Genomic DNA, 12,783 nt, shown 5'->3' with positions numbered 1-12,783 from the left:
TTGGCTAACGGGGTTACTGAGCAACACAGCATGCCTTTTGCCTACATATTATCCAGTAAATCTCACTGCAAGAGCTTTTTGTTCATCCACGCTGGAACTGGGCATGAACAAAATGAAAAAGTAGTCTTACATTACCACAAAACCAGATTTTTTTGTGGGGGGGGGGGGGGACACGAAGTGACAGCAGAGTACCAAGACGTGATGGACCGTGAGAGGCAAACAAGTGAGCCATTGAAGAAAGATCCACTAAGCTGACCTGATGACAAGCAACATTTTCACTGCAGTCCTTCAGAAAGTTACACCGTTCTAAGTTCATTGGACAGACAAAAACCGGTTCCCCCCTCCTTTGCATCATAGGTCCAAAATAAACAACCAGGCAGGAGGGGACGCAAATTAAATTGCTTGGGTGGTAGGAACTAACTGGACAAAAGAAAGATTAAGAGCAGGAAAAATGCTTGATAACAGGGAAATAAATCGCAGCATGAAAAGCCAGTCCATATACATAAAGAATGCAGTTCAGAATTCCTCAACGCATGTCAGTCATTAATGTACAGGCGCTCACCAACTTCCGCCTCACTACTGAACAGTACACCACAGAGAGAAAACATTTCCCGTGCTGCCGTTCGCTTACTCCCGCGGTCATGCTCTTCTCTCGCGCAGCCTTCTCGAGGAAGTTCGCTTGTTTGGCCTCTCGCGCGTTTTTCTTTTCATGACGTTTGATTCTTCTATTTCCCAGCAGCCTGTGCGCACTCGCGCTTTCCCTTTCGACCCCGCCTCTATTCTTTACTAAGGAAGGCGAGAGTTGGGGGGTGGTTGGGGCGCCATTTTGTTCCTTGGACTGGGAGAGGCGGCACGCAGGGGCAGTTAGTGAGCTAACTGGGTAGCTAGCGGGACCCTGGGGTTTGGCCAAAGGACAGAAGGAGACAGGGGGTGGGATAAGAGAGACCCGAGGCTGCCTCTCCTTCCCCTTCTCGGGGACCATTTTAACTATGTCTGGAGAAACTCCCGCCGGCGACCAGGTGAGCGAACTGGGCCTTCCGCACTAATAATGTGGAAGGTAGAGGAAGTTTTTATTGGGAGGAGTGATAAGGCTAGGCGGAACGGGGCGGGGGTGGAGAGCAACTGAGGCCCCGAAATGATGAAAATGGCACTGCTTGGGGGGAAATGGGCGCAATAATTTCCGTGACCGGAATTTCGCCTCTTCCCTCTAGTTTTCTCATCCCCAATCTTTGAAGCCTGTCGCGATGACCGAGGCTTTTCTCCCCGTTCAGCTAAGCGTGTGACGTATTTTTTTTTATTTTAAAACGCGTTCGTTGAAACAAGACCCAGAGTTCTGTTTCACGGAGATCTTGAGAACTAAAGCAGGGTTGGCCGATTATTACGGAGCAGGTTCCACGAAGTTGGCTGGGGCGTAGATCGGAAGGCAGGATTTCCCTCATCGACTATAGCAATGTGGAAGTTGTCTTATATACAGACGTCCATTTGTGAAGTAATGGAGAACAAATTTAAAAATTAGAAAATGCTCCGAAGTTGCAAGTTCATGTATTGTGTTTTGGTAGAATTAGTTTAAAGATTGTTAAAAGTTTTATATAAGCCTAAACTGTTGAGGCTTATCTAAGCAGATTTCAGTTCTCAATAGAAATTCCGGTGGATGTGTATAGGAAAGTAAATACAACTGGCCTACCCTTAAAATAATTAGTACATATAACCACTTTACATAAACATAACTGTTTTACCCTACTGTGCGTTTGGCAGTTTTATTTCTTTAGCGTTGAAATGGTATCAGACCGTTGATATTAGCTTGAATACAGAGATCATAAAACTAATACTGTGGACTCAGGGATAAACTAGACTTTTCTTTCCTCTATTGGAGCCCCAGAGGCTCTTTAGTTTAAAAAGGTAAAGGTAGTCTCCTGTGCAAGAACCAAGTAATTACCGACCCATGGGGTGATGTCATGTCATGACATTTTCTTTGCAGACTTTTTAAGGGGTGGTTTGCCATTGTCTTCCCCAGTCATCTACACTTTAGTTTGTAGTCATGCTGAAATTATCACAAAATGTAGGTAAACAGATTTTTTCCATTAAGGAAAAATCCAATGCATGGTTATAGGATGGGGGAGACTTGTCTTAGCAGTAGTATGTGCGAAAAGGATCTCAAGGTCTTAGTGGATCATATGCTGAACATGAGTCAACAATGTGATGCGGTGTCTAAAAAGGCAAATGCAATTTGGGGCTGTATCAGCAGAAGTATAGTGTCCAGATCACGTTATGTGATGGTATCGCTTTACTCTGCTCTGGTAAGACCTCATCTGGAGTATTGTGTTCAGTTTTGGACACCACAATTTAAGAAGGATATAGACAAGTTGGAACGGGTTCAGAGGAGGGCAAAGAAGGTGGTGAGGGGTCTGGAGACCAAGTCCTATGAGGAAAGGTTGAAGGAGCTGGGGATGTTTAGCCTGGAGAGGAGGCGAATGAGAGGTGATGTGAGCACCATCTTCAAGTACTTGAAGGATTGTCATATAGAGGATGGTGTGGAATTGTTTCTGTGGCCCCGGAAGGTAGGACCAGAACGAGCGGGTTGAAATTAAATCAGAAACGTTTCCGGCTCAACATTAGGAAAAACTTTCTGACTGTTAGAGTGATTCCTCCGTGGAACAGACTTTCTCCGGAGGTGGTGGGCTCTCCTTCCTTGGAGGTTTTTAAACAGAGGCTAGATGGCCATCTGACAGCAATGAAGATCCTGTGAATTTAGGGGGAGGTGTTTGTGAGTTTCCTGCATTGTGCAGGGGGTTGGACTAGATGACCCTAGAGGTCCCTTCCAACTCTATGATTCTAAGGCAAGTATGAGTTAGTGTTGTGTTCCAGGAGGCATATAAATATTCTAAATAAATGCACCAAAGTTGCCTTGAAGAAAAATTTGCTGCCCTGTCCATGATAGCGTATAATGACTGCTCCCATGGAAGTAAGGGAATGCTTTTATTTTAGAGATTTTATTATTATTTTGCTTGGATAGTTACAAACTGGGCAGTTTTTAAAAAGAGAGCCTTTAAAAAATTGTCTACATTTTAATGTATTGTAAAATGTGAAAATTGTTCCTTTGTACATAGTTATGGGTTTCAAGCCATTGCATCATACTTATGAACATGGTGGCTTTCTCAGGGTTTTTCTTCAGAAATAACAAGACTTCCAGGAGAGCTGGTTAGTTTCCACAGTCTAACACAGAAATCCCCAACATGGTGCCTGAGAACAACTTTTTGGGTGCCCACCAAGTGTTCTTAGAAAGGGGTGGGGCTAATTCTCAACAGGGTTGGTGAATGGCCAGTGGGAATCTAATTGGATTTGCAAAGTGGCAGCAGCCACTTGAAGGTTGGTTTGATCTCTTTTCCAGTGTGTTTTTAAAAATTGCTTGTTCCCTATACTTGGACTTCCTCTGTGTGGTTCTGCTCCCCACAATGGACATTCTGTAGTTTCAGCCACCATCCTGTCTCAAAATTTCCAAGGTGCCCACAGGCTGAAAAAGGTTAGGAACCCCTGATCTAAATTGAACTAATCTTCTAAGCTTGCTACAAGAGGAGGAAATGTGCAGGGTACCAGCATAGGAGACTGTACTTCTGACACCATTTGGTTTTGCTGTAGTGGAAGGAAAGGGCGGGGGGGGGGGGGACTAGGTTGGAAGGGCCAAGCCAGCCTTTCATGGTGACATCCACTTGGATAAAAGATTCTCTGGCTGGAAATTTGAATATAGCTTTTGCATTGTGTTATAGTGACTGCAACATTGATGACAGGCTACGGAATGGATAACATGATGGGGTGCTCTGCTCAACAGTCACACTCATCCAAGCTTGAGGTGCCTTTCACATAGGACAGATTTAGTGGCCAAGTGAAGGATAGGGTCTCAGTTTGGCTTGGAAAATGTTTTTAGGCAAGGGTAAGAAGACATAATTTCATTCACATATGAAATTAAAATGCATTACTACTTAACTGTGTTAATTTAAATGTGCTAATTTAAGTTAAAGTGTCTGCTTTAAAAGTGGCTCATAGTGGGATCAGAAGAAATTAAAAAGCATTCTCAAAACATGATTGTTGAAAAGTCACGATCTTCTCTAGGAAGAGACAGTTAGTTTTCTTATATGTGCAGACTCATGCCTCGTATCCATTTGTCATGGTAATTCAGTTATGTAAAACTAAAAGAGGTTCTACAGACTGAGTTGTGCTTGCCTTAAGCCAGTGAGAGAAAACCCTGAAGTTTCTCACTGAAAGATTAGTAATGGACAAATTTCCATAAAAGACTGTGGTGTGCCATTACTAATCTTCTATGTGCAGATCTGCAGGGAAATGTTGAACTGTGTCCTTGAACACACCCATGTGTGGCAATGTTGAGATCTGGCTGGATTCCACATGGCTTGAGCGTGGATGGAATCTGTGACGTGCCAGGCTTTCTAGGTCTGGGGTGTCAAACTCATTTGTTATGAGGGCAGGATCTGACATAAATGAGACCGTGTTGGGCTGGGCCATGTGTGTACTTATTTAAGATTAGGTAGCAGAAATATAAGGGCCCTGTGGCGCAGAGTGGTAAAGCTGCAGTACTGCAGTCCGAGCTCTCTGCTCACGACCTTAGTTTGATCCTGGCAGAAGCTGAGTTCAGTTAGCCGGCTCAAGGTTGACTCAGCCTTCCATCCTTCTGAGGTCGGTAAAATGAGGACCCAGCTTGCCGAGGGGAAAGTGTAGATGACTGGGGAAGGCAATAGCAAACCACCCTGTAAAAAGTGCCTGCCGTGAAAACATCATGCTGTGACGTCACCCCAGAGTCAGAAACAACTGGTGCTTGCACAGGGGACTACCTTTACCTTTTTTTTTTTTTAGCAGAAATATAAACTTTATAAAAGGCACAGACAAACACAAAGGTTTTTTTTAACTTAAAATAAAACATGCTTAAAACATTAGCACTTATTGGTCTTAAAGGTGCTTTCTTTGTATTTCTCCCATGGGATTCAGGGAACTGAGCAAAGGAAGTTCCTCTCTACTCTCCTGCCCCCCATTCGTTATTTTTACCATGTGATGTGTCCTATAAAGGAGGAGAATAAACATTGACTCTTCCTGATCAATCATTGATTCCCAGATTAATTTTTTAAAAGGCAGCTATAATCAGAACTTCCCTCTCTTTTGAGGAGTTGGCTATATTTCCTCAGCTCCATATCATGTTGCACTGTTCCCTGCTTTTGTTATTTCTATGATAGTCCAATTCAGTTCTCATGCACATGTTCTAGAGGTTACTGATGCAGCATAATCATGCTGCTGAAGTACAAGATTATGCAGATATTGAACTGGAAAGTTAAACTTGGTGGTTTTACATTAGTGGAATAACTTAGCACAGGGGTCCGCAACCAACATTTCAGGCAGAAACTCTGTTTAACAAGATCCCTTTTAAAATAAAATATTGCTTAAAATATTTTCTTGCATATATACAATTTTAGTCACACAGTAGAGTTTCTTGTGCTTTGGTGGCAGTTGCTGCAAAGCATCATTTTTAAAGCTCTGCACAGCCAATAATATCTCCAGCAGTCAGTCAGAAAACCTGGTGGGCAAAAGCCCTATCTGGCCTGACCCACTTTCTAAAATACTTGGCAGGTGCCAGGAAAAGTGTTGGTGGATACCATGGTACCAATAGGCACTGTGCCATTGATGTCTTTGGTCTCTGCATACAGTTCGTTCACCATTCTGGTTTACATTTAAATAACAATATTTAGTACTTACATATGATATGTTCAGGGAATCATATACTGTTATTTCTATCTATTGCTATAGTTATTTCAGTTATCTGCATTGCTGAGATAGAATTGACCTGGATAGCCTGATCTCAGAAGCTAAACAGGATCAGACCTTGTTACTATTCAGATGGAAGATCACCAAGGAATATGATGGTTGCTATGCAGAGGCAAACCACCTCTGAATGTCTCTTGCATTGAAAACCCTACAGTGTCACCAAAAATTGGTTGCAACTTAAGGGCAAAAATACCTCCCTCCCCAAAAAAGGTACAATTGAGCATTCATAGATGAACGGAAACTGGAAAACACTGGCTAGTGGAACTGCGGTAAATATAAAAATTGAAGTTAAGACTTAAAATGTAAACTTAGTGCAGTTACCTGTATAATGAGGATAGATGTAGATTCTTCTGTTGGATGTCTGCACCCCATAAGGGTATCTGTCAGAACACTTACCTGTTCCCCCAGTACGAAAATTTGCATCTACAGCATCTAGAAAATTAGCATGTGAAGGAGAAGAATTCAGTGAAGCGTACTCTGTGTTCATTTTCTATTATCTAGAATTAATTTTAGTGCAAGGAGAGGTAGTATCCTGATATGTGGTCCCCTTCCATTTTCAGTTTGCTGTGATACAGGAAAAGCTTTGTTACCTTGTGATTTTCCTTTACCTTGTAATATTATTTTTACTTCTCAGCCCTTTCCCCCTTTAAAAAGACTTCTGATGTGTATTCATGGCTTTCTGTCCTGGGTGCCTCCTGCTGCAATCTAAATTTGCCAAAATAGGACAACACCCGAATATGCAGGATCTCTGGTCTGGGTCAGGAGGAAGACCTATAATGAGTATTCCAGTTGTCTTGTTTTCCTGTGGTATGAGCACAGAGCCAGTAGCTACAAGAGGTAGCTCTGTGTAGCTCATAGTGCACATCTGTTCATCTTTTTCTCAGGCTAGGAAGAGCACTGCAGTGGATTAATTGGGAAGGGTGCTACCACTTCAGGTTTTTCTGGGCAAACAGCAGTTAGCTAAGACCAACAAAGTTTTATTCAAGGTATAAGCTTTTGTGTGCACACACTTGAAAGTTTATACCTTGAATAAAACTTCATTGGTTTTAAAGGTACCACTGAACTTGAACTTTTTCTGCTTCAGCATGACTACCCACCTGATTCTGCTGGTAGCTAAAACATTCTTTGACTTTATGTTACTCTTCTGTCCATACCATGTTGATTATATTGCATATTATTTCTAGAGGACCTCCCATTCAGGAAGTTTACACATCAGAGTTGCTTAGCTTCAGTTGATAGAACTCTCATGACATCCATTAATTTATTCCATTACTCCTTTTTTAAGCTCTCAAAGATTGCCATACCTGTTATTTCTTCAGATAGTTTGATGTTATCATCATCAGTAATAAATAAAAGCCTAACCAATGTGGCCTGTGCAGGATTGGCTTGCACTCTGTTTCTGGTGTGCCATTGACTGATTCTTTTCTCCCCTGCCCACTGCTGGCCCTGTCATGCAAGAACCCCACCAGAAGGCCACTGACCTTTGAGGAAGACAGTTCTCTACTGACAGGTTCTCGTGGGGGCTTACTGATCACTACTGCCTCTCCTCAAGGCCTGTTGTAGGAAATCCAGGACCGTCCTTTTCCCCCTCTCCCACACACACAAACAATGCTGCCGCAAAGCAGATAGTAAACTGAGACATGTTCATGAGACAAAACAGTAGCAGTTCCTTCTTTTCAAGTGACACAGAAGGAATATTCATTCACAGCAGGGAGGGGCCAATTCCACAGCAGCAGATAAACAGGCTACCCCCTTTCCAGAGATCAGTTCCTCTTTGAGGGGTGAGTGAATGCTTTCACTTGGGTGGGTGGGAAGACAACGTCTGGGGGACCAGAGACCTTTAGTGATACCTCTTCAGGTTGGTGGGATATTCCTAAGGTATCACTATAGGCCTCTGAAGGAGGGGGCCTTTCCTCCTTGGGAACCGCTATTGCCAATCTCTAGGGCTATGGAAGCTGACTGAGTGATTTTGGACCAGTCACAGACTTTCAGCCTAACCTGCTTCAAGGGGTTATTGTTCAGATCAAAGGGGGGAGAGGAGAATGATGTAAGCTGCTTTGGTTCCTCCCACAAACTGTGAAGAAAGACTGTCCTTTTCCTATGTAGCAGCTGCAGAGAGGGGACAGGTGATGGAAACCTGAAGTCAGAGTGGCAGATAAACACAAGGAGTAGGGTTGCCAACTCCAGGTTAGGAAATTCCTGGATATTTAAGGGGCGGAGCCTGGAGAGGGTGGTGTTTGAGGAGGGATAAGACCTCAGACAGGTACAATGCCATTTCCTACCGGGGAACCACTGGAGATCACTCAGAGTTACAACTGCTTTCTAGATGGTAGAGATCAGCTCCCCTTGATGTATTTTTCTTCACAATGGGGCTTACTCCTAGTAAAGAATAAAGTGAGAGTCCAGTAGCACCTTTTAAGACCAGCAAAGCAGGAACAACAAGCAAAGTGCACAGGGTCAGCAGCCATATGGATCCAATTAAGAGGAAACAACAGTTGACACAATAAAATTGTCAAAATAGGAGATAAGTATAAGAGATTATTTTCTAATTATGGTAAAGATTTTCTGACTGAATGCATCTGAGGAGGCTGAGTTAAAAATACGAGTCAGGACAAGCTTGACTTTTGGACAGAGTACTTTAGTGGAACTCAGCGGATGCTACTGTTCAGTTTTGGATCTCTGCCTATGTTTTTTTTTTATTATAACAGTGACTTGTTCTGAATTTCTGTTTTCAGAATATAAAATATCAGTGTTTTAGGGTTTATAGTGCATTGCAAAGAAAAAGTGTTTGGAGCTGAAAGTTGCTGAACTGTATCTTCTTTGCCAGTGGGTTGCTGTTTTCCTTTTTATTGGCATCCCAGAAGGAAAGGCAGTGATTTCAGTAGAACTTACTAGCTGTCTTACTTGATATGGGAGGTAGTGTTTCATTCCCACATGACCTTCTAGCAAAACTGTTCACTGACATAGGTAGGCAGAGGTGGCGAAGTACATTGAACCTGTAGAATTTCTGTCCAGCCTTCAGGCTGATTAGTAAAGGTAAAGGTAGTCCCCTGTGCAAGCACCGAGTTGTTACCAACCCATGGGGTGACGTTGCATCACGTTTTCTTGGCAGACTTTTTATGAGGTGGTTTGCCATTGCCTTTCCACAAAAGACTGCTGTCTGCAGCAGTTCCTTGCCTCCACTTGCTCACCTGAATATATGGTTAAGAAAGAAGAGATCTAGGACAGCCCTCACCAGAACTTGGAACAACTTGTGACCAGCTCTGAGAAAAGAAGGCAGGCATGCAGTGCAGGAGTAAGAGGTGGTTCTACCAGTTGAACAGAAACACAGCCATTTTGGAGTTCTGCTCCATCAGTTTCAACTTTCATTTTGCTAGTTGGTGCTTTTTAAAGGTAAAGGAATATACAGTGCTTGGCCTATTAAGGCCTTGACAACCCAGCTTATAGTCCCCGGAGTTTTCAGCTGTAGGCTCTGCTGTCCTTCATTTGGAGCTTTTCTTAATGCTGCAGTTGCCTTTTCTGCTTCCTTTTGCCTTCCAAAATCTCCATAAGGGAGGAAAGGGAACCAGGGGGTGCCCCATGAAAAGGCGCACAATTTTGAAAATTTAAAATATTAGGCAGAGTGAGTCAGGCACAGCCAGAAACATCCTTCCTGCCACCAGATCAGTGCAGGAGAGGAGGCCTCCCTGAGTCCCAGTGGGTGTGAACCTTAGAGAGCACAGGATAGAACAGGGGTGTCAAACATGCAGTTCAGGGGCCGAATCAGGTCCTGGAGGGCTTCTGTCAGGCCCCCCAAGCAACTGGCTGTCATCTGCTACTTTCTCCCTATATCTTGTTTCCTTCTGCGTCACAGCTTTCTTTGCAAGGCTTGCTCAATTACACAGGAGCTACAGAGCAAAACCTCTATTTTCTCCATTGACTGAGGCTCCTCCCTTGGGAAGGAAGGGGGGAGAAATAGCTTGCTTTGCCAGGCTCTCTCAATTGGACAGCAGAGCTACTGAGCCAAGCCTTTCTTCTATTGGCTGGGGCTCCCTCCCCCAGCGCCCTGGGGAAGAAAGGAAAGAGCCAGAGCTTCCTTTGACCAGTTCCCTGGATCCCATGGGAGAAATACAAAGAAAGCACCAATGAATTCCAAGCATGTTTTATGTTTTTAAAAATATATATTTGTGTTTGTCTGTGTTCTTTATAAAATTTATATCTCTGCTAAAAGGTAAAGCTAGTCCCTGTGCAAGCAACAGTCATTTCTGACTCTGGGGTGACGTTGCTTTCACAACGTTTTCATGGCAGACTTTTTGCGGGGTGGTTTGCCATTGCCTTCCCCAGTCATTTACACTTTCCCCCCAGCAAGCTGGGTCCTCATTTTACCAACCTCGGAAGGATGGAAGGCTGAGTCAACCTGAGCTGGCTACCTGAACCAGCTTCCGCTGGGATTGAACTCAGGTTGTGAGCAGAGAGTTCAGACTGCAGTACTGCAGCTTTACCACTCACCATGGGGCTCTTTTTATATCTCTGCTACCTAATCTTAAATAGGTACACACATGGTCCGGCCCAACATGGCCCGGCCCAACAAAGTCATTTATGTCAGTTCTGGCCCTCATAACAAATGAGTTCTACACTCCTGGGGTAGAGTGTCTTACCCAGGACATGCTAGTGTTCATTGTGGTTCAACCAAAAAGAAATGTAAAAAGACAACGAAAGGACAACTAGTGTGGACTCTCCCTAATCAAGACCTATTTGTACATAGTTTCAGATTTTAATGCCAGAATTCAGGTGGCTCTGCATTAATTGGGGAATCTCAGCGCCCCAGGTTTTCCTGATTAAGGCATTTTTGAGAAGGGACATCATGGCGGAATTGGTTGCTGGGGATTGAAAAGGGTACTCTTGTCTTTCAAAGAGAGGAAAGAAAGGGAATGAATGAAAGACTAGGATGTTTATGTTGAGGGTTAATGAGAAAGAAAAAGGATAGTAGGCTGATTGACAGAAAGGGAAGTGATTGTTTGGGTGACTGAAAGAAAAGGAATAATGGGATGGTGGTGAGAAAAACTGAGAGGGTGGGTTTGCTTGAGAATGATGTTTCTGTAAGCGTGGGAGAGTTCGAGGGGTAATATTAGTAGGCTGTACCTTGTGAGGGCCAGCAGCCATCTTTGTATGTAAGTTCTGCATTGGATGAGGCCCTTTGACTGAAAAATTTGTTCAGTACAGGTCTAAATGTAGTCATGTGTATAAATACTTTAAAAATTACTGAACAATGCAACAGCAGCTGTGCTTGAACTCATGAGAATGGGTTCTTTATATTACTGTTTTATACCTGTTTTTTGTACTGCATGCATTGTTATGATTTAGGCCAGGGGTGGCCAAACTGCAGCTTGGGAGCCCCATGTTGCTCTTTCACACATAGTGTGTGGCTCTTGAAGCCCCCACCTCCCCATCTACTGTCTTGGAGAAGGCATTTCTCTCTTTAAATCACTTTGCCATGCCAGCCAGCAGCTTGGAAAATGCATTTAAAGTTAAAATTGCCTTCCTTCCTTCCTCCCTCCCTCCCTGTTGCAGAGGGAAATAACACAAAGATAGCAATGACCTTAAAGACTCCGTTCCTTTGTGCTGGCTCTGTGTGTTCCAACATTTCAAGCACAGTTTTTGCAGTTTGTTCCTCTTATGTTAAGTTTGCCAACCCCTGATTTAGGCAGTGTTTTCAAATAAATGCCTTTTGTTACACGTTGGCCTTTCCACTATACTGTTGTAATACTGTTCTAGATCCAAGTGGGCAGCTGTGTTGTTCTGAAGCAGTTGAACAAAGCAGGAGTCAAGTTGCACCTTTAAGACCAACTAAGTTTATTCAAAAAGTACGCTTTCGTGTGCTAAAAATACACTTCTTCAAACAAGGGGATCAGGTATAGTAGCCACTATACCTGATCCCCTCGTCTGAAGAAGTGTTTTTAGCACACGAAAGCTTACGTTCTGAATAAAACTTAGTTGATCTTAAAGGTTTACTGTTCTAACCTTTTTAAAGGCAAAATTTCATATTACATTTACTTTTTTATCTGTTGTAGTAAGTAAAGGAAAACTCTTGGTTTTAAAGTGAAATAATCCCATGTACCACACTAATTACTCTGATAGATTCCTGTTTAAATACTTTTTGCTAGATTTGGGTAGTATATGCCACTCTTGTATGGAAGCTTCAAATAGAGTGGGGAAATTGGCTATGCTATGTCAAGTCTTACAACAGTAATGTTCATATTACTCCATCCATATTAGGGCATTACCAATTTGAAAGCTGTTGGTTTTAAATAAATTGGAAAACAGGTATAAAATATCAGTGAGTAAAGAGTTTAGCTAAGTCTTGGGTGTATTATATGCAAGTCTATATCAGTTTTTACAATATCAATTTTTTAAAAATGAGTTTATGTATATTCTGTTAAAGCTACTGTTAAGCAATGTTGATGGGATATACAAATGGCTTGACTTATTTATCAGTTTTTGATTTTAATACTGTGTTTTTGAAAAGCTTGAATGCTTGCATTATCTGAAAAATTTTGGCATGCTTAGCTGCTCTCATAAAAGAGTTTCTTTTTGTAAATGATCTAAAATGAATCCAAAACAGGAGGTAAAATTAAATTTGATCCCATATTTTTGTAACATAATTTATAACACCATGCTATGTCCGAAATGACAGCTCAAGGTTCTTTTTGCTATGTCAAATGTGTTTTTAAAAATATTAATGTCTAACATTTTTGTAAACATATACATAGAACAATGTTTTGTGGGTAAAGTTATCTTCGTATGTTCTCCTGTAGTAACAAACTCATTGGCAAAAAGTTTCTTAAATACTCAAGGCTAAACATGCCATGGATGTACATTCCATTAAGAACAGGGCTTTAAACATAAGTGTATTTGAGAATCCTACTTACTCAGGAGGTTTATGGATAGAATTGCATATTCATTGCCACTTCCATTAATCCA

General features: G+C 42.4%; 1 protein-coding gene across 1 annotated transcript in view; it reads left to right on the top strand.

Moving 5' to 3' along the window:
- The first annotated feature begins 742 nt into the window (after positions 1-742).
- CSTF3 (cleavage stimulation factor subunit 3) overlaps positions 743-12,783 on the top strand; it is a 130,592-nt gene continuing 118,551 nt past the window's right edge. Inside the window, exon 1 of the mRNA XM_060261442.1 lies at positions 743-1,019. Within this exon, the coding sequence (XP_060117425.1) occupies positions 990-1,019 (30 nt within the window). The 5' untranslated portion in view covers positions 743-989. The remainder of the gene's footprint in view (positions 1,020-12,783) is intronic.

The sequence above is a fragment of the Heteronotia binoei genome, chromosome 21 (assembly GCF_032191835.1).
Source record: "Heteronotia binoei isolate CCM8104 ecotype False Entrance Well chromosome 21, APGP_CSIRO_Hbin_v1, whole genome shotgun sequence".
Classification (NCBI taxonomy): domain Eukaryota; kingdom Metazoa; phylum Chordata; class Lepidosauria; order Squamata; family Gekkonidae; genus Heteronotia; species Heteronotia binoei.
The sequence above is the reverse complement of the archived record's forward strand: the minus strand, read 5'-3'. Positions and strand labels throughout refer to the sequence as shown.